This window comes from Phragmites australis, chromosome 4 (genome assembly GCF_958298935.1).
Source record: "Phragmites australis chromosome 4, lpPhrAust1.1, whole genome shotgun sequence".
NCBI lineage: Eukaryota > Viridiplantae > Streptophyta > Magnoliopsida > Poales > Poaceae > Phragmites > Phragmites australis.
Window position 1 is genome coordinate 182,118 of NC_084924.1, and position 21,987 is coordinate 204,104.

The following is a 21,987-nucleotide window of genomic DNA, read 5'->3' on the forward strand; positions in this document are numbered from 1 at the left end:
ATGTTCTGTGGCGGTGGCCTTCGTGCCACCGCATCTGGATGTGCGTGTGTGTCGTCGAGCTAAGGCCAGGAGCGGATGGCGAGCTAGGCGCGTGGTGTGTTCTGTGGCGTCGGTTTTCGTGCTGTCACATTTGGATATGCGTGTGTGGGACGTTAAGCTAGCGCAGTCGGCGGTGACGGCGAGGGGTCCGTGTGGGGCGGTGTGTTCGACGAGATCCACAACGACGACCTAAGCTCCATGACAGCGAGTGGTGTGGCGGTGGGCTCGAGCGGCTTCGGCTCAAACACACGTTTAGGCCTATTTTTTTTTTGAAACGGTTTTATTGTCAGATTCATAACCGGTAATGATAGCGCTCGATTTTCACTATCAAACATAAATCCGACAGTGAATACCGATTTGTAACCGGCGGTGTCAGTTCGATGTGCAGCAGTATTGAGATCGCTCACAGCATTTTGAAGTGACCGTGACTTCAGATTCTAAGTCAGAGGATCCCGGTTCGCTAGTATAGGCTGCTGTGCGTGGATGCATACGTCGTCTATCGGATTTCTTTTTATTTATACTTTGATTTCTCTTCTCTCTCACACTATATATATGCACATACAACACATGGCTAGCTAGCTACCAATATGCAAGCTCGATCGTCGTCAACAAGCTGCTGCTAGCTCGATCCATCTATCCATTGATCGATAGTCGATATATGGCGGCGGAGTCGAATCAGCATCAGCATGCGGCGGCGCTGGCGTCGTCTAGCCGCCGGAGCCTGAGCTGGAGCTCCTCCATCTCGCAGTCGTTCCGGCAGATGGAGACGGAGGACCCCTTCGGGCGGGCGCAGGCGGAGCTGGAGCACCGCGATGAGGAGGAGAACCTGCGCTGGGCGGCGCTCGAGAAGCTGCCCACCTACGACCGCATGCGCCGCGGCATCATCAGGAGGGAGCTCGACGGCGGCGGCGACGGTGTCGAGGTCGTCGACATCCAGAAGCTGGCCGGCGGCGACGGCGGCCGCGCCCTCCTGGAGCGACTGTTCCAGGACGACAGCGAGCGCTTCCTGCGCCGCCTCAGGGACCGCGTAGACATGTACTCTACTCCTCCTCCTCTATGTCTCTCTCTCTATATATATCGTCGTCTATGTATATATATCGCTGATATATACGATCGGTGAATAATAAACATATAACTCGATCAATTATATTGATGCATGCATGCATATATATATAAAATCAGGGTGGGCATCGAGCTCCCGACGATCGAGGTTCGGTACGAGCAGCTGAAAGTGGAGGCCGACGTTGTCGCCGCCGGCCGCGCCCTCCCCACGCTCTGGAACGCCACCACCAATTTTCTCCAGGTACGCATGTATTGTAATCAATCTATCCTTCCGTTTCCGTACCTAGCTAACTAATTCTCTAAATTTGTCAACTTATAATTTATTGCATAGATTTGCTATAGATACTTCATACATACATACATATACATATACATATACATATATATATACATATGTATATATATATATGTATATGTACATATGTACATATGTATATGTATATATGTATATATGTATACATATATACATATGTATATATACATATATACACACATATATATATATATACATATATACATATATATATATATATCTCCCTAATGGAGCCTGAGATGGAGCTCATATATTATTTGTTTATATATATATATTATGTATCTAGATTTAACTCTAATTACTGTTGCGTCACTCTAGTTATAATAATATATACACACACACTTCACTCTCCAGTTACAATTTAAATAAGTTACAATCCGCTAGGTAAATCAGTTATAACCGTGTGTTTAGAAATACATAATTGTAATACGAGAAGCTAACGAGTTATGTTTTAGATTGTACTATGATTGCAATCGTATTTCTTAGGTTGTACATCATCAAACAAGGAATTCGTTAGGAGTTACGTTCATACATAACGCAATTGCAACTTATTTTTTATTTACGTTTGGTTATAACTCTCTATCTTGTAAATTGTAACTCTAATGTTTTTTAATTATAACCGAAGGTGATACAATAATATACATACAATATATATATATATATATTTACCCTAGTCGTAAATACGTGGCGTACAGTTTGTGACCAGAGAGAGTCACATGCCTAGCTGCCGTGCATGCCTCTTATTCAAAAAGACGAAATTACTAGCAGCTAGCTGCCGTGCACGGCATGCATATATGCTAGCTCCAAAATCAAAATGTAGATTGAAACTCCATCCATGGGCACGCACGCACTCGATCTTGTGCGCATGCATGTTTGATCTCGTTGCCTTGCCGCCAATGGAGAAGTCGAGTGTAAAATGACGTACGGCTTGCTAGCTGAGTACATGCCATTCTTTAATTTTACCGCCTAAGGCCATCTCTAACGCCATCTCTAACGGAAGCTGCAAAATCTAGAAATTTAGAACTACAGCGATTTGCGGACTACTATAGTATATATTTTCATCTCCAACAGAAGCGGCATCGATCCTAACAGAGATACGGCCAGACCAGCACAGAGAAGTAGGAGAAGCAAATATATGGATTACTGTAGCAATCCTCAACACTGTTTCCTGAGTATGCCTGTGGGCTCGAGGGGAGGAGAAGGGTAAAAGAAGGTAGGAAATAGGGTAGTTATTGGAGATGAAAAAAATAAGGAATATTGTAATAGTGTTAGGAGATACTGTAATAGTATTATAGATGATGAATTTTTAAGTATCTATTAAAGATGGTCTAACGACATACATTCTGCCGCCGGTCGCTGGGATATGTAGAGAGGACGATGGAGGCGGTGGAGAAGAAGAAAATGATGATGATGGAGGCGGCGGAGAAGAAGAAGACGATGATGGAGTCGCTGGAATCGGCGGCTGAATTTGGGGTTTGCAGATTCAATCTGTGCCAAAATTCTTCATGGATCCCTCCCTGCCAAAACAACGCAAGCGTGAGGAACCAGATGGATGATTGAATCTGCAAACCCCATGGATCCACCACTCCGATCCACCCAGGCCCTGTCCATCCTTTTATTTATAATATATTCCTGTCCTTACCAGTAGCTGCTTGCCTTGCCACTAGCACACTAACAAATATTTTTCCTTTCCCGGCAGAATATTAGACCATTGCATGTTCTAGAAACGATATGATCTCCTACCAATATCAATATGCCTTGTCGCTGTATTTGATGATTCTTACACGTACGTACTGTGATATAATAGAGCAACTCACTGATGGCAGGGTCTCATTGGACGGTTTGGTTCAAACAAGAGGACCATTACCATACTTAAGCATGTCAGTGGAATCCTCAAGCCATCCAGGTACGCATACATTTCTTTATTACCACCTCTCCATCCAATCCAACTGTTCCCTAGCATATTGTGGTCATCTAACCTACCTGACGTGCTTTTTTTGTCCTCTCGACCTCTCCTTCGGCTAGCCGAAAGCAATTGGTCTAGCTAGCTAGTAGATTTTCTTAATACATTATTTACATTATCCTTTTTGCTAAAGTAAAAAAAGCAATAGCGATACCGACACACATTGCAAAGTTTTATTTTATCTTTTTGAAAATATACAGTGTGCAAATTAAGTTTACATAACATAGTCAATATTTGCTACATTTATCTTAGTGTTTTCGTGTGCTTCAAAATCAGTTAGCCGTACCTACAATCAATCTTCCTAATCCTAGAAGAAATTGCAGTCGTTAGTTTTCTTGCTTTCCAGTAACACTAGGTGTTTGTACTTTTATAAACGGAGCAATTATTAAAGTAGCTGTTTTCAGGATGACGCTTCTTCTTGGACCTCCATCCTCAGGAAAGAGCACACTCATGCGAGCGCTCACTGGGAAGCTTGACAAAAACCTCAAGGTTTAACTTGATTTTAATCCACTCATCTTGTGCCATGCTTCCTGTCAGTTTTGCTTATTATATATGCGTTCTTGTCATATGCCGAATCATTCATTGCAAACCAGGTCTCTGGCAGCATCACATATTGTGGCCACCCAGTTTCTGAGTTCTACCCTGAGAGGACAAGTGCGTTCGTTAGTCAATACGATGTCCACAATGCGGAGATGACTGTAAGAGAGACGTTGGATTTCTCCAGGCGGTGCCTAGGCATTGGTGCCAGATATGAGATGCTCGCAGAACTCGCTAGAAGGGAGCGGGACGCAGGCATTAAGCCAGATCCTGAGATTGATGCTTTCATGAAAGCTACTGCAGTACAAGGACATGAGACTAATATTGTAACAGATGCCACTCTCAAGGTGAGATTCTGATTTTACTGCTACATGGAATCACTAGGGCTCAAGAAAGAAATTAACAAAGCCTCTCTCGATCAGGTGCTTGGGCTGGACATTTGTGCCGATATTATTATTGGTGATGAGATGATCAGAGGAATTTCTGGTGGGCAAAAGAAACGTGTGACAACTGGTATGCATGCAAAGCTTGCACGCTTACATATATACAACTGTGAACTGTGATGGAATCTCAACTCATTTGCGACACAAATTAACCCTGGACTTGTCTATCCTTTTTCCCTTTTATGTAGGGGAGATGTTAACAGGACCAGCAAGGGCTTTGTTCATGGACGAAATATCCACTGGTCTGGATAGCTCTAGCACATTTCAGATTGTAAAGTTTATAAGGCAATTGGTCCATGTGATGAATGAGACTGTCATGATCTCCCTCCTCCAGCCACCGCCAGAGACCTACAATCTTTTTGATGATATAATCCTGCTATCAGAAGGATACATAGTCTACCATGGGCCACGCGAGAACATCTTGGAATTCTTCGAGTCTGCTGGTTTCCGGTGCCCCGAAAGGAAAGGTGTCGCGGACTTTCTTCAAGAGGTCACTTCCAAGAAAGACCAGCAGCAGTACTGGTACCTTGATCAGGAGCAGTATCGCTATGTGTCCGTCCCGGAGTTTGCAGAACGTTTCAGGTCATTCCATGTAGGCCAGCAGATGCTCAAGGAGCTGCAAATTCCTTTCGAAAAGTCCAAAATCCATCCTGCCGCGTTGACTACCAGAAAGTATGGGCTCTCCAGCTGGGAGTCACTTAAGGCAGTGATGTCGAGAGAGCAGCTGCTGATGAAGCGCAACTCCTTCATCTACATTTTCAAGGTCACCCAGTTGATCATCCTTGCACTCATGTCCATGACTGTGTTCCTCAGAACGAAGATGCCCCATGGACAGATTTCTGATGGCACCAAATTCTTTGGGGCTCTGACTTTTAGTTTAATCACGGTGATGTTCAATGGGTTTGCTGAGCTACAACTGACCGTAAAGAAGCTGCCTGTGTTCTACAAACATAGGGATTTCTTGTTCTTCCCCGCATGGACCTTTGGACTGGCAAACATAATCTTAAAAGTTCCTGTTTCGCTTGTGGAAGCAGCAGTATGGGTTGTTCTCACGTACTATGTGATGGGCTTTGCACCTGCTGCAGGAAGGTATCGATAAGATAATCTTTCTACCAACTTGTCATGATTTTGATATCGATAAGATAATCTCTTTGTTGGTAATGTATAGGTTCTTTCGTCAGTTTATAGCTTTCTTCGCCACACACCAAATGGCGATGGCTTTGTTCCGTTTTCTTGGTGCTGTTTTGAAAACAATGGTTGTGGCCAATACTTTTGGGATGTTTGTGCTGCTTATTGTTTTCATCTTTGGAGGATTTGTCATCCGTAAAAGTAAGTATACAGTCATGTAAAATTCATTAATTAATATTTCCCTAGGCATGAGAAATATAGTCAGCAAAAGCTTGTAGATGGGCTTTTGAGAAATATAATCAGCAAAAGCTTGTAGATAGGCATGAGAAATATAATCAGTAAAACTCATATGGATGGAATTAACCTTTTGACCCCTGATTACAATGAGGACAGATGACATCAAACCATGGTGGATCTGGGGTTACTGGGCATCTCCTATGATGTATAGCCAAAATGCGATATCTATCAACGAATTCCTTGCCAGTAGATGGGCTATTGTGAGTTTTTTTCCTACGAACCCACTATTTTTCTTCTTCTTTATTAAACTCAGATGATGGAGTCAATATATCTAATCTTGTAAAGGTGATTGTGATTAATCTAATGTGAGCCTTTTTACTACAGCCAAATAATGACACGACTATTGATGCACCAACAGTAGGCAAAGCTATTCTTAAATCCAAAGGCTTGTTTACTGGGGAGTGGGGATTTTGGCTTTCCATCGGAGCCCTTATCGGATTCATTATTTTGTTCAACATCCTTTACCTTTTGGCCCTTACGTACTTGAGTCGTAAGCACTATTATTTTTTGTTCTCATTGTGATTATTCTTTTGACGCCTTAGTGAGTGGGGATCTTATATATACTTGCCTACTTGGTATGTTTTGTTTCTTCCAGCCAGTAGTGGCTCCAACACTCTAGTGAAAGAGAGAAATGAAGACGAAATATCCCAAACTGAATGCAGTGATGCAGCAGTCAGTGCGTCTGGTATGTCATCTTCAATCTCTATTATTGTGATCTTCCTTGTTCTACTGCATCCTCCATAATATTCTTCAGTCTAGTCTTACTCTATTGATTAGATTTTCCTGTACTAATTTACAAGCTATTGATCGATGCCTGTTGATTCCCATGCATTCATATTATATTTCTAAGCACTAGTACTTAATGTATATCTATCTGCATGTGCAGTTTCTCCAGGTACTAATGGTGCAACAAACAGACTAGCTCAGTCACGCGTTACTTTGCCTTTCCAGCCTCTTTCACTTTGTTTCAACCATGTAAACTATTATGTGGACATGCCTGTGGTAAGCCTACCTTCCTCAGTTCCTCGATCACGCATATCGTGCTAGGACACAAATTCCTCAGATTTATGAAAGAAAATAATTATATGCAGAAATCAATTGAAACAATCTCATCTTGTATATCTATATCAGGAAATGAAGGAGCAAGGATTCACAGAAAGCCGTTTACAGCTGCTCTCTGATATCAGTGGTGCTTTCAGGCCAGGTGTTCTGACGGCATTAGTTGGTGTGAGTGGAGCTGGAAAGACCACTTTAATGGATGTCCTAGCAGGAAGGAAAACTAGTGGAGCTATTGAAGGAGACATCACCCTCTCCGGTTACCCCAAAAAGCAAGAAACTTTTGCCCGGATTAGCGGCTATTGTGAACAGACGGATATCCATTCTCCAAATGTTACTGTATATGAATCCATTATCTACTCCGCTTGGCTGCGTCTTTCTTCAGATGTTGACGACATTATGAGAAAGGTATTTACTGAAGCCAAACTTCTCACTGAACTAAAGATGTTGTGTTCTATATATTTGAAACTCCAAACAGCAATTGTTTTTGATCAACTTCACCCCTTAGATGTTTGTGGAGGAAGTGATGGCCCTTGTAGAGCTTAATGTGTTGCGCGATGCTCTGGTGGGTCTCCCTGGAGTTAATGGGTTATCAACTGAACAAAGAAAAAGGCTGACAATTGCCGTGGAGTTGGTAGCGAACCCTTCAATCATCTTCATGGACGAGCCAACTTCTGGTCTTGACGCTCGAGCTGCAGCAATCGTCATGCGTACAGTGAGAAATACAGTTAATACTGGGCGTACTGTGGTTTGCACAATCCACCAGCCCAGCATTGATATATTTGAGTCTTTTGATGAGGTTCTCTCTCTCCCTGTGTGTGGGGTCGTGCCTGCGTGCACACGCAAAACTATTTTAACGTTTTTAATTTTACCAATATGATATATTCACAACTGGTTTCTTTTCCAGCTTCTACTTTTGAAACGGGGAGGGCAAGTTATTTATGCTGGTGAACTTGGTCGTCACTCTCACAAATTAGTCGAATATTTTGAGGTCAGATCTCTTTCTTTATGTGTTTCAGTTTGGGTAACAAAGATTTTACTTCAAGTTGAACACGTAACTTGCTCACAAATTAAATAAATGAGCTAGAAAAATATAGCAAAGACCATATAGGGGTTGAACTCCATGCAGGTGCAGCAAAAGTATACATACTAACTTGTGTGGATCTCATTTTCCTGCAGGCAATACCAGGTGTTCCAAAGATCACAGAAGGGTACAATCCTGCGACATGGGTGCTAGAAGTTAGCTCCCCTCTATCTGAGGCTCGACTGAACATAAATTTTGCTGAAGTTTATTCTAATTCTGTGCTTTATAGGTAACTAGCGTCACTTTTTGAACACAACCCTTGTTTATCACCAACTTGAACTACTTACCAATCCTTGTTTTAACTAGGAAAACAATCACTGAAAGCAGAGAGTGAAAAGTGGATGTTGTTGTCATTTACTCCCTCAATTTCATAATATTTGTCTATTTTCTTGGGAAGCGTGGCTTCACAGTGTTTGCCTGTTGAGGAGTTGATAGTATAGTTATTGAAATATTTCGGCTCTCTGCCCCTACTTTATATTATTGAAAGAGATTAAAATTGTTATAGCATGCCATTTAATTGGGGTATGTTGGTCATTTGTCACTAACTTTTCCATAGATTTACTGGTTTTTTGGTTTGTAATAGTGTTGGGCTCAGACAAATATTGTGAAATAGAGGGGTATAGTTTTATATCATTAACACTAATTTATCCTTTCATAATTATGATCAGGAAAAACCAAGAGCTTATTAAGGAGTTAAGTATTCCCCCACCAGACTACCAGGATCTGTCATTTCCTACTAAATATACGCAGAATTTCTACGGCCAATGTGTTGCAAACTTTTGGAAGCAATTCCGTTCTTATTGGAAGAATCCACCCTACAATGCCATGCGCTATCTGATGACATTGCTCTTTGGCCTTGTATTTGGCACAGTATTTTGGCAAAAGGGAAAGAACATGTACGATCCTATTCCGATGTTGTAATTGAAACTAATGTTGATGGAAGAATGTTATATTGGTGGTACACTAATGCTTTTAAGTGTGTTTGATTTGTGATACACACAGAGATTCGCAACAAGATTTGTACAATCTACTTGGAGCCACATATGCCGCTACCTTCTTCCTTGGGGCTTCCAATTGCATCACAGTTCAGCCTATTGTGTCTATTGAGCGAGCAGTTTTCTATCGCGAAAAGGCAGCGGGGATGTACTCTCCTTTGTCCTACGCATTTGCTCAGGTAACCGTGTAATCTTCTAGTTTAGTAGTCACATTGAGTGAAATATGTTCGAGCCCCTGCTTCTGAACAGAGCACAAACTTGGAGGGTGCTATGATCAGATCGAAACAGTAATATCTAAAACCAGTATAATGAAGGGTCAATGTATATGAATATGAGCATTCTGACATAGATGGTACAGCATTTTGAATATGAGCATCTTGTTGGTGAGCTATCACTAAATCCAACCATTCATAAGATTATGCGATGCTTGATGTTGGCAGACATGTGTGGAGGTCATCTACAACGTCCTACAGGGGATTCTGTACACAGTCCTCATCTATGCCATGATTGGATACGATTGGAAAGCTGATAAATTCTTCTATTTCCTGTTCTTCATCATTGCGAGCTTCAACTACTTCACATTGTTCGGTATGATGCTGGTAGCATGCACTCCCTCTGCATTGCTCGCAAACATTCTCATCTCGTTTGCACTGCCTCTTTGGAACCTGTTTGCTGGATTCCTCGTCGTTAGACCGGTGAGCAAGCGATCCACTTGTCCAAGCTAGCTAGCTCGTAGCGGTTGGGTTCCAAATTGATCTTTGACTTCCGCCATTGTTGCAGGCAATACCGATTTGGTGGAGGTGGTACTACTGGGCTAACCCAGTCTCGTGGACAATCTATGGTGTTGTCGCGTCACAATTTGGCGAGAATGGCGGCTCACTTTCAGTTCCCGGCGGGAGCTCTGTGCTGGTGAAGCAGTTCTTGAAGGATAATCTCGGCATCCGGCATGACTTCCTCGGCTATGTTGTGCTCGTCCATTTCGCCTACATCATAGTATTCTTCTTCGTATTTGGTTATTCCATCAACTTCTTCAACTTCCAGAAACGTTAGCTCCGCACTCCGTAGAAATCACTTGTTTTGTCTATCCTTTTCTTTTTAGTTTAAGCCAGTGCAGTGCTGCAGCAAAAGCTACTGTAAGTTGATATCATCACGAAACAGTTTTGGGGTTTAGGAGCTAAAAAAGTAAGCAGTCATTGATATGGAAGGCCTATGTGTCAGTTCAATATATTTCTGTGATTTCTTCTCCGGTTCTTTCTTGGAGTCTCAATGTCTCATTGATATGGAAGGATTTGCTTGGAACAAAAGATTTTTGGCAATGCTATAGTTACCAGCGTTCTCTTAAAATATGTTAAATTAAATAAGGCCGAGGGCGTTGGCGGGTTGTACCACTCTGTCCTTTAATGCAAAAATCTTTTACACAATATAAGTACTCATAATTATGTGATTAGAAAGAGAAAATATCTGTATCCATACAATATACATATCGATACAACAACGTATTAATAGTCCTAAATACGCTGGCCCACTAGGACTGCTTCTTTTTAAACTCCGTGTATCCTATTTTATGTCACACTTCGTAACCCTCTTTCTTTGATTTTCCCACTCTCTTTCTGCAAGATTCGATCAGGGGCACAAACGAGGATTTGGAGATGGGTGGGGGGGAGGGGGCAAAGAAAAGAACAATCACACAAGAGATATAATATAGCAATATATTAAGTCTCAAATATAGCATTGATGTCATATAGCATCATTGTTTGATAATACAAAAGAAAGCTACATCTCTATGAGTTTAAATTTAGCTCTATGACTACCAAGCTCATCGAGCAAGTTGATGATCTCTTCGGTGTTGACCCTTGCAGCTAGTTCCTTCTCAATATGTGTAATGCCGACGAAAATCATCTCTCATTTTATTTCGAAAATGTGTCTTGACAAGTTTCATAGCTGAAAACGCTCGTTGGTATCTTGACAAGTTTTATAGCAGTTAAGGTATATTTAAAACCACATTATCAAGTAAGTATAAACATAACATTTCCTATGCTCAAACGCCTCAATTCTCTCAAAACAGTGCCAATTACCATTGGTTCACTACATCAATGTTATTTAATAATTTTGTATCCATTTTTCTACATAAGCTATGGAGTAAATAAATATATTTCCACCATATACACAAAAAGAACTACAACTTCTCTGTTCATGCCCTAATTTGATTCAAACAACTAGCATGCTTAAACTGAGACCAAAAAAAAAAAGTTTTAATGCTGACAGCAGACTTTAGAGCTCCATATCTCTCAAATTACTTAGGCTAAAAAGATGTGTGAGTACCACTTAATTAGGAAGATAATTAAACGGTCTACAATATCTTCAACTACAACCGGAAGTGATTCAGGCTCTAAAACCCCCCAAAACTACTCAAAATCAAGATAACCTAATCTGCCAATGACATATTATTCAATGAATTTGAAACTCCTTATCTCTAGATTTACTCAACCAAAAATCACATACAAATACAATCTAGAAAGCTTATGAAATCATCTAGATTTTTTGTTATTATGACTTGGCTGATTCTAAACCTAAGACCCTCAAAAAGTAGTTCGATTTGTTAATATGCATGCTGTAAAATAGGTGAGTGAAAGCAGGTACACACTAGGATGGGGTGAGGGTGGGGGCATAGACCATCTCACTTGCCCTCCTACTAGATCTGCCCTTAGATTCAATTCCACAACATTGTCGTAGAGATTATCGGTAAGGTCTGTAATTTTGGTCTTGTGAAAGACTAGATCATTTTGTTTAATTAAGAAGTTCGTGAATAACTTAAAAAACTAGACAAGTATATAATTGGCAAAATTACCTCTATAGCACTCCACATGCTCCATTTAAAAACATAGTACTTGCGGTGCCTGAGTTACTACTTTAGCACTTGTTACTTCCCCGTCTTTTTTCATCCTGTGACCAGGGATTGAATTTTCATCGAACTTTCATGAAGGCTTCTCTGGTTCTTTCTTGGAGTCCCAATGTCTCATTGATATGGAACGGAAGGCTTTGCTTTGGCAATGGTATAGTTGCTAGCGTTCTCTTAAAAAATATTAAATTAAATAAGGCCGAGGGCGTTGGTGGATTGTACCACCCTGTCCTTTAATGCAAAGACCTTTTACACAATATAGGTACTCCGTAATTCACTATCACAGGATCAGTGAAAATAGACAAAGTATTACAGACGATTTTTTAAACCTGCTACTGATAAAATACTATCAGCCAATTACTAAGGCAGACATGTCTGCAATAAGACTGCCGTCTGAATGTGCCTAAACTCACAGACGATTTTTACAAATCCGTCTGTTACTATCATACAGACACATACAATATTTATAAAAATCCATTTACGATATTATCATAAATGGTCTCTTATAAGATCCATCTATGTATGTATAATAGACATAGACGGATTTTATGAAAACTAGTATATATTTAAAGACCTGGGAATTATTTTAAATTTGACCGTTTGTCTCCCCTGGCTCTTTAGACTTCCCACACACATAAACCGGGCTTGTCTTCCTGACTCTTTTGGCTTCCCACACACACAACCCGCTCGCCTCCTGGCTCTTTTGGCTTCTCATACACATAACCTGCTCGTCTCCCCTTAATATAAAGCGACCAGGAGTGTTCATTTTCCTCGTTCTACTCGTTGTCATCCGAATGTTCATCTTCCACACACCGTGTCGAAAACGTGAGATCTGGGCGCTGAATCCCCTTCACTGCACTCAGGTGAGTATCGTAGAGTTTCTATCACGGTTTTGTTAGAGTTTCTTATGGTTTGTTTTGATCTGTGTAACTAAGTGTAATACCTTATTTTCATCGCATATATGCAATGGCTTAGTTCATGACAATTAAGCCGTGGTTAGATGGGGTTGTTCATATGGCTGCTTTCACGGTGAGGATGCTTGACATCGACTTCGGCTGGGTGGACTTCGTGTTCTTCGCTATTGTGAAGGCCCCCTTTATGGACCATGTGTTTGTTGTGAATCACGTTCTCTATTATGTTCTTCTAGATGGAATTTTCTCCATTATTTTTTGTCACAATGGAGATATTTTCGTGAACTGCAAGACCGAGTTTGAACACGCATTTCTTGCTAAACCATGGGTGGCAGTTTGGCAGCAACGTAGTTTGGTTCTAGCTCATGTGTGAGATAGTCAGGATGGAGCCTGATCCGGATGACAACGAGATGCTCATTGAAGATGACGCTTGGATTGATGTTATGCTGAAACACAGGATGGTGAGATGATATCAATCATTTCATCTTTTTGGAAGACGACGTCGACCAATTATGTCGATCATCTCGTCATTTTGGAAGATGATGCCGCCAATGATGTAAAGCATCTTATCATCCTTTTGGAAGACAGCGCCAATGAAGTATAGCTAGGGATTGTGTATAGCTAGGTATGTTTATGTATTATGAACAATGTGCGATGTGCATTTGTGTGATGTTCTTAACCTTTATGATATGTAAATAATGCATGTGATGTTGTTTTAAGTTGTGAATCATGAAGTGTTTAATTTGTAAATCATACATGTGATGAGAGTAGTCAGGAAGAAAAATTGCTTATAGGGGGAAAGGGTCGCACATACGGTTTTTTTTAAAAAAAACTCACTCTGTGCCAATTTATACAAACAGGTTTCAACAAAACAAAAAACCATCTGTGATCCTTCTCAAAGAAAGCTACATTCCTATACGTTTAAATTTAGCTCTATGACTACCAAGCTCATCAAACAAGTTGATGATCTCTTCAGTTGTGACCCTTGCAGCTAGTTCCTTCTCAATATAGACGATCATATAATGCTGAAGTAAGTCATCTCTCATTTTATTTTGAAAAGGTGTCTTGATAAGTTTCATAGTTGAAAACGCTCGCTGGTATCTTGACAAATTTTATAGCCGTGACGACACATTTAAAACCACATTATTAAGTAAGTATAAAGCATAACACGTTCCTACGCTTAAATGCCTCAATTCCCTCAAAACAGTGCCAATGACCATTGGTTCACTACATCACTGTTATTTAATAATATTGTATCTATTTTTCTACATAAGCTATAGGGTAAATAAATATATTTTCACCATATACACAAAAGAACTACAATTTCTCTGTTCATGGCCTAATTTACTTTGATCAACTAGCATGCTTAAACTGAGACAAAAAATGAGTCTTAATGCTGAGAGCAGACTTTAGAGCTCTATATCTCTCAAATTACTCAGGCTAAAAAGATGTGTGAGTACCACTTAATTAGAAAGATAATTAAACAATCTACAACAACTTCAACTACAACCAGAAGTGATTCAAGCTCTAAAGCCCCCCAAACTACTCAAAACCTAGATAGCCTATTCTGCGGACGACATATTATTCAACGAATTTGAAACTCCATATCTCTAGATTTACTCAGCCAAAAATCACATACAAATACAATCTAGAAAGCTTATGAAATCATCTACAATTTTTGTTATTATGGACTTGGCTGATTCTAACCCTAAGACTCTCGAAAAGGAGTTTGATTTGTTACTACGCATGTTGTGAAACAAAAGAGTGGAAGTAGGTACACACACTAGTATGGGGTGGGGTGGGGGCACAGATCGTCCCAGTTCCCTCTCCCGGCTAGATTTGTCCCTGGATTCAATTCCACAACATTATCGTAGAGATTATCAGCAAGGTCTGCAATTTTGGGCTTGTGAAAGTCCATATAATTTTGTTTAATTAAGAAGTTCGTGAATAACTTAAAAAACTACACAAGTATATAATTGGCAAAATTACCTCTATAGCACTCCACACGTCTCCATTTGAAAACATAGTACTTTCGGTGCTTGAATTAACTTTAGCACTGGTTACTTCCCCATCTTTTTCATCCTAGTACTGCGTTGTCTCCACGCGCTCGACTCCTTTTAGAGCCCTGTGACCAGGGATTAAAATTTCACCAAAACTTCGTGAATTTTGAGAATTTTAGAGGGGAACGGAATATTTAATTCCAAAATTTTCTTATGCTAATATGTGGGACTCATAGAGTAGAGAACAAAAAATGACCGAAATTTTATGAATTTTGGTCTTTTTGTCGGTGAACGAAAAACAATTATAAAAAAAAATTGAAATTCCTGCCCGTGACCTTCTTAGAAATTCCCCTACGCTTTATTCCTCCTCTCGTGTCTGCTCCCCTTTTCTTGCCATTGCTCTCGTCTTCTCAATTGCTCACCCCCTATCTGATCTAGCTCCACAATCACAATCCTCCTCCACCTGCCATGAACCCTAGTGCCTTTCAACCAGTGCTAGATGATCCCCTATCCACAGCTCCCTCTTGTCGAATGCCTTGACTGCCTCAGATGGTGAAGAAGTAGTCACAAAGCTCGAAGAACCCAGACATTGGTAATTGGGGGTGAAAGCGGAACATATAGTTTCTGATCTGATCCATACTGATATGGATACGGATGCGGGTGCGGTAAGCATTTTTAGCTATATGAGCAAATGCAGATGTGGATATAGATAGTTTCATATGGATATGGATACAAATAGGTATATGGTATTGCAAAAATCCGGCGGATACGCATTATCCTATTTTTAGACCGGATTATCCAAGGCCTCCTATTTGGATTCTCTGCATTTTACTAGGCCCATTGCCTCTGCCCCATACCATTTTTCTGGGCCCATTATCTCTGGAACATGGACTATGGATATTTTGTTCTGAAATATTTTATACTCTATTTTTATTTTGGCTAGTGTGTTATGTGTATGAACTATGGAATATAGTATGGATTTTGACCCTAAACTCTGACATTCTATCTGTCTATGTAATGTAATATTTTGAATTATGCTACTAAATACTGCCTGCTATATTATGCTCATTTGATGAAATCCGTAGTATTTCTACATGCTAGTATGCATGCTCTCTTGCTTGAGTGGAAGGAATAGAAATAGATCTCGGTTTCTTTTCCTTGTAACCAAACCCCTATTATCTTCATATCTTGCTTTATGTATAGTCGGCTAGATATGCTTGGACTCCTTTAGGCCTTCATCGCTTCCTGAAAAGTGGTGGTGACTAGTGTCAGTACTCTGAGTGAGATTTTGGCTATGCATGTGGATCTGCATACTCACGTAAGAATATCCTAGTGAAGATGATGGATGGCTTCAGAATGGAGACGACACCCACACGGTCATAACACTAAAAAGCATAATTGCTCTCATGTTACTTGTTGCTTTGCACGTCCTCGCGCACGTAATATCAAACTATTTTAGTCCATTTCCGGTCTGACTCCAACTTTGAAACAATCCGTATTTGATTCTGTATCCGTGAAATATTTGCTCCGACTTTGAATCCAACAAAAAAAATAGATGTGGATATGATAAGAGCATTATCTGTCTGAATCCAATATGTTTTCACCCCTATTGGTAAGCATGTGAATTGATTTTATAGGATTTTGTGTGTTTTTGTCTCGGGTTTTCCCCTTGATTCAAACCCTAGATCTGAGCCTGTCATTGTGTTTGTTTCAGGTGAATGTCACGTCCTAAAATGCTAATCACGTGATTAAAGCATTCATAATCATCGTGACATGATGTTTAGATGTATTCGTTTGATAAATTGGGTTTAAAACGCATTTCAAAAGTTATGTATTTTGAACCTTCACGTATTTCCCTATTTGAGAGTGAAAATAGCTTAGAAGTTAATTAGGAGAGACCCCATAGATATTAGAAAAGAAAAATAATAAGAAAAAAGGAAAAGATATGAGGCTTTCAACACCAAACCGCTCTCGCGGTCTGACCTCCAACGCACAGAGGCTCCCTTAAGTGGTCGATCGTCTCTCTCCCTCACTGTCTCTTCTCCCATTGCCTCTCTCACTCTCTTGCCTTGCCAAAACCCTAGAGAGAGGGTGTGATCCGTTCGTCACGTTTGAAGGCCAAAGATCGAAGGTGGGAACTCCCCCGAGCTTCCCGGAGGACTTCCCTGAGCTTCTTCCCCCTTTCCTCCCCACCGGAAGGGTTTCCTTGCCGTTTCTTCTTCCGCAAACCCAGTCACCCTCCAGGAATCTAATCGGTGAATCGAGGCTTCCTTGGAGGATTCCGATTCAATACAAAGTTTCTCTACGCCAAGGTAAATATCCCCCTACCATTTTCTCATTAATTCCTAGCTCTAGCCAGCTGCCATTTTGATTTGGACTGGAAAACCCTAGGAAAGCTAGGTCTAGATCTCATTTTAGGGGTTTTACGTGTTCGGACCGTGTGTTGGAAACTAAGTCATTGAACAACAGAGGAGATCTTCGGCTAATAGGGAGAGCCGAAGGCTTAGTAACGCAGCACATGTTTATGTGTAGTTATCTAGTCTTAAAAGTTTGTCTCTTCAGTTACAGTATTAGCCTATTTATAGCCCGTACTTAATCACTTCACGTCATAATTTACAGCATTGCCCTCCCCTAACTGCCACATTCGTGGCATATTCGGGGGCACTTTGGTAGAAGCCCAAACACATTAGTATGTTTACAACTATACACTACACACTACGTGGGCTTCGGCGGACACCGCGCCTTCGCTTAAGCCCCTTGAAGGTCAATCACAGACGGGGGCCTTCGATGCACCTTCAACTGGCTTTGATGCCGTGTCCCGAGTTGATCTTCGGGCTCTGTCCGAAGGCCTACTAGAGGCATCGCTTGTGATGATACTCGGCATCGCGAGTTGACCTTCGGTCTCCGTCAGAAGGCCTGCCGGAGGCTTCACCAGCGCTTCCTAAAACACAATTGCATTATTCGTCAGTAAACGACCACCATTGATCTTCGACTCACCATCCAAAGGGGCACGTGAGACCATTCTCCAACAGTAGCCCCCTATAGGTAAGGTCCACCTTCGATGGGTCGAACCTGTGAATAAAATGGTATGACCGAACGCCGTCCCCTTCAGCCTGTCGAAGACCCCTGGGGACTCATTTTACCTTTTAGCAAATAGCCCCCTTTGGTTGTTTAAATGTTTTTCATATTACCATTCTACCCCCACACAACGGTTAGGGTTCAAGAGCTCTAAATGCCTTCGCCACATGCTCAACCATCTTTTATGGCAATGGTTCAATTTCCAACACGCCTCATTATACTTGCCATTAGCCTTACTTTTTACCACTATAAATACGCTCTACCTGGCGCCTCAATCTTTACCACTTGAATTTGCTGAAGCTCTAGCTCTTGTACGAAGACTCCCGCGCCCATATCTCCTTCCGAAGCCTAGTGAGACTCCATGGCTCCGAGAGGCAAAACAAATCCCCCGAAGACGTACTGGATTGGAAAATCTAAAGTTGATGAAGAAGTCCTAGTTGGACTAATTAAACAGGGTTTGAGTGATGTTTCAAAGGTTAGACTCCCTAAAGGCCAGGAGACTCCGGAACCTGAAGATGACGAAGCCATGGTTTTCATGGACTACTTCCGAGCGGGGCTTCGCTTCCCTTGTGATAAGATGGTGGCGAAGGTTCTGAAGCTGATCGAAATCTACCTCCACCAGCTGATGCCAAACTCCATTGTTCGGGTCAGCTTCTTCGCTTGGGCGGCGCATTCAGAAGGAGCGAAGGCATCGGCCAGGGCTTTTGCCGCATCCCACAAACTCTATCACCAACCGAAGCCAATCTTCGCATCGAGCGTGCAAAGCAAAGCCCATTATGGTTGTTTGAACTTTCCTTATCGTGCCGGCGTGGCCACGCCAGTCGTGGCATAAAAAACAAATGGCCGAAGGATTGGACACAATGGTGGTTCTACCACAAGGTGGACCAAGAGGAGTATCTCGTGTCCAAGTGTGAAGAGGTGAAGGGGAATCGTGCCCCATATGTAGTGCTGAAGGCTTCCCATAGGGAGGCATTCGAGGCCTTTACCAGGTGCACGAATCACCTGAGCACGCATGATCTCGTAGAAGAGTTCGTGGCATCCGGGGTATGGCCCCTCAGCCGGGGCTGGACCATCCCGACCTTTGGTGATAAAGGGCCGGAGGGACTCTCTCGTCCCCAGCCCGACTTCCGAGATTTTACAGGTATTGTTTTTTATCATGTTATTAACCTTACTTTGTCTCTGTCCTTTCCTTACATTATTTGCTTTGGGGCAGACTTGACAGTGAGCAAAGTGGAGACTAGAGCGATGCTTCTTCTTGGGAAATTTACCCAAGGCAAAGCCCAGCTCTGTGCCGACTAGGGGCTTAGTCGACGACTAAACCGGATTTTCGATCTACAAGGTCCCACCTATAAGGACAGGTCAAAGGTTTCCATGCTCTCATTGGGCCAGGGAGAAGGAGGCCGCTCCCCAAATGCTGGGACTGGCAGAGCATCTGCTGCGGGAAGCCAAAAGAAGCGAAAAATAGAAAACCCTTCACCGCAAGGGGGCAGAAAGAAGAAGGCTCCTGCCCTAAAGAAGCGACCTCGCGAAGTGGCATTCAATGACTTCAGCAATGAAGAGACTCCTGAAGGCTCAGCGACCATTCATGCTATACCGCTTAGACAAGCACCTCTGAAGGGCACATAGGACCATGCCACCTCCTCGCCGAAGCATGTTTTTTCCGCGTGCATGGACCTTGCCATGCTAATACTCGGCGATGAGGAGGACGAGCCTTCGGATCTGCTCGTTACTACCGAACCAGCAAAGAGGGGAGCCGAGGAGCCCAAAGGAGCAAAAAATGTTGAAGAAGCCAGAGCTGAGTCACCCTCTACCTCTTCATCTTCGAGTTCTTCTAACGATAGTTCGTCTGAAGGCCACAGAGCCACAAAATACCGAAGAGAACACTTCGCCGCCCTTACCCCACCATGGCATTAAGGGGTTCATGAGTCATAGCGGCTTGCTTAATGCGAAGGCTATCGACACCGAAGCCTTAAACATTTCTTCGTTTAAGCCAAGGTCGGGGGAGGTGAATGACGTAAAGAAGATTTTGAACAGCTTCGTTCTCCTCGAACTTGAGATTTTGCTAGCGCGGAAGCCCGCTGCTGAGCTTATCGATGCCTTCGACGTGGCGATCGCAAAGGTATTTTGTATTGTTATTCAGTTTTTCTTTGCATACCCGTTCTCATACTTACACGATATCGCAGGCTATGCTTATTTCGCATGCTCAGTGCAAGCATGCAGAGTTTTCAGAGGCCCGTACAAAAAGTGCGTAGGCGCAAAGGGCCCTTTACGAAGCACGGGCGGAGAAGGTCGAAGGCCAGAAGAGGAAGTTCGCGCAGCGAGCAAAGGAGGCTAATCTGCGCTCACAGTAGCTTGAAAAAGAAGTGAGCTCCCTTCGCTTGTGCAAACAAAGCGTATAAGAGGAAGTCACTTCCCTTCGCAAGAATCTAATGGCGTCCGAAGCCCACGTCTCAGAGCTACAAGCCCTCTGCGACACTGAAAAGCTAAAGCGCAACGGTTGTGTGAAGAACTAGAGGAGGCGACGGAGGTATCCAACGACACCCTTATTTTGCTAGAGAAACTCGAGCCGAAGGTTGTCACAGCTTGTGAAGCAATTAGCAGGACTTTTGAGGGAATCAGTGCTTCGACCACGCTCCATCGCTTAACCTTGTCGGGCTGGGTGGCCTTCTCGGATGGGTCCGCAATACCAGTAGCAACCTTTTGCCCATGGCCCCGTTGTACGGTGACTTTTGTGCCATGGTCTCAGCCAGGAGTTTGGTTTAGTCAATTGAGATGACTGGCTGTGACCATCACACTGCACTTCAAAAATTAACTTTCTGCTACCCTTCGGACATGTCGACTTCGGTTGTGATGAAGGCAACCAAGGCCACCGCATGATCATTCACCACCAATTTGTGGTGTAAACATGGTCACGAGATTGCCCTCTGGGAGACGGAAATCAACCGTCAATGAATACGTTTTTTATCTATGCTTTCGAGATGTTTACCATCTGCGTATTCATAGACCTTTTGTTCTGCAGGCAAAGGCGAAGGAGGACCCCTCTTTTGCCATAGCTTCTGTCGTACCAGCCTCACAAGCTAAGACCAAGGCGACCGAAGACAAGGAGCAGGTCTGAGGATTGCTCGAAGTGCTTTTTGGGATATCGAACATTCGGTTACCAACTGCAGTATTATGTAATATATATGCTTTTATTTCTTGTTAAATGTTTTAACTTCCTTCACTCCTTGCGTAGATTCTCCCTTCGGACACTGCGCAGGTAGCCGAAGACGTTGTTCCCATCACTATGATGCGGGATAATTTTTTCATGTCTTGGTCTTGCTGGGACTCCTTCCACTGTCGCCACCCAACTATTGATTTTGGGAAATACTAGAAGCGAAGTGTAGGTATTATGATGTAATGAATGCCAACTCCAAAGCGTTTTAGAAGTCGTTTAGCCCTTCGGTTTTAGAGACCCGTAGGGCTGAGCATGAAGCTCGCAGGATTGTGCGCGGAAACTTTGAGCCTCCGCATATGTTCGTCGACCCGAAGCCTAAGCTGGAATACGCTAACAGCGGACTCCTGTCGTGTCAATTTCAATTTTGCTACTGCCAAGGGCCTTCTTCACAAGTTGTGCGACATGTTGAAGGTAGGAGCGCTTCACTTACACCTTTGTCTTCCACCTCTTCATCTAGCTATATTGGATCCCCGCTGGATCCGACACTCCCTTTTCATGCGAGTCAAGGAATTGCCTTTCAATTTGGCTTTAGCCGATGGTACCAAGACTTTGTAGATCATGGCGTTGATGAATTTGCGGAATAAAGTTGTTGACGTTGAAACGATTATTATCTTTGACCATTACATGTTGAGCGTATCGATTTGATCATCGCTTTATATCAAATGGGCCATTACATGTTTGGCAGCACTGTGCGTGAAGCGTCATTCCGAAAACACCGCCCCCTCCCCCCGACTTTGAAGCCGTAGGGACTGTCGGCAGCACCGCACACGAAGCGTAATTCCGAAAATGTCGCCCCCGACTTTGAAGCCGTAGGGACCTTCGGCAGTACCGCATGCGAAGCGTGGCTTCGAAAACGCCGCCCCCCCCCCCCCCCCCGACTTTGAAGTCGTAGGGACCTTCGGTAGTACCACGCGCGAAGCGTTGCTCTGGAAATGCCGTCCCCCCCGACTTTGAAGTCGTAGGGACCT

At 42.6% G+C, this 21,987-nt stretch overlaps 1 protein-coding gene across 2 annotated transcripts; it reads left to right on the plus strand.

Moving 5' to 3' along the window:
- Positions 1-634: 634 nt before the first annotated feature.
- Positions 635-10,184, plus strand: LOC133914937 (ABC transporter G family member 48). Of its 2 annotated transcripts, XM_062357895.1 has the most exons (21): positions 635-1,074; positions 1,222-1,342; positions 3,241-3,320; positions 3,782-3,866; positions 3,971-4,261; positions 4,337-4,427; positions 4,546-4,664; positions 4,701-5,446; positions 5,526-5,686; positions 5,879-5,982; positions 6,107-6,272; positions 6,378-6,467; positions 6,669-6,784; positions 6,914-7,246; positions 7,347-7,637; positions 7,746-7,829; positions 8,018-8,151; positions 8,591-8,818; positions 8,925-9,096; positions 9,358-9,612; positions 9,698-10,184. In XM_062357895.1, the coding sequence occupies exons 1-21, from the start codon at positions 698-700 to the stop codon at positions 9,965-9,967; spliced, it is 4,314 nt and encodes a 1,437-aa protein (XP_062213879.1). In that variant the 5' UTR covers positions 635-697; the 3' UTR covers positions 9,968-10,184. The 2 variants fall into 2 exon arrangements, with proteins under 2 accessions (XP_062213879.1, XP_062213878.1); XM_062357894.1 differs by having other exon boundaries at positions 4,546-5,446.
- The last annotated feature ends 11,803 nt before the right edge of the window (positions 10,185-21,987 follow it).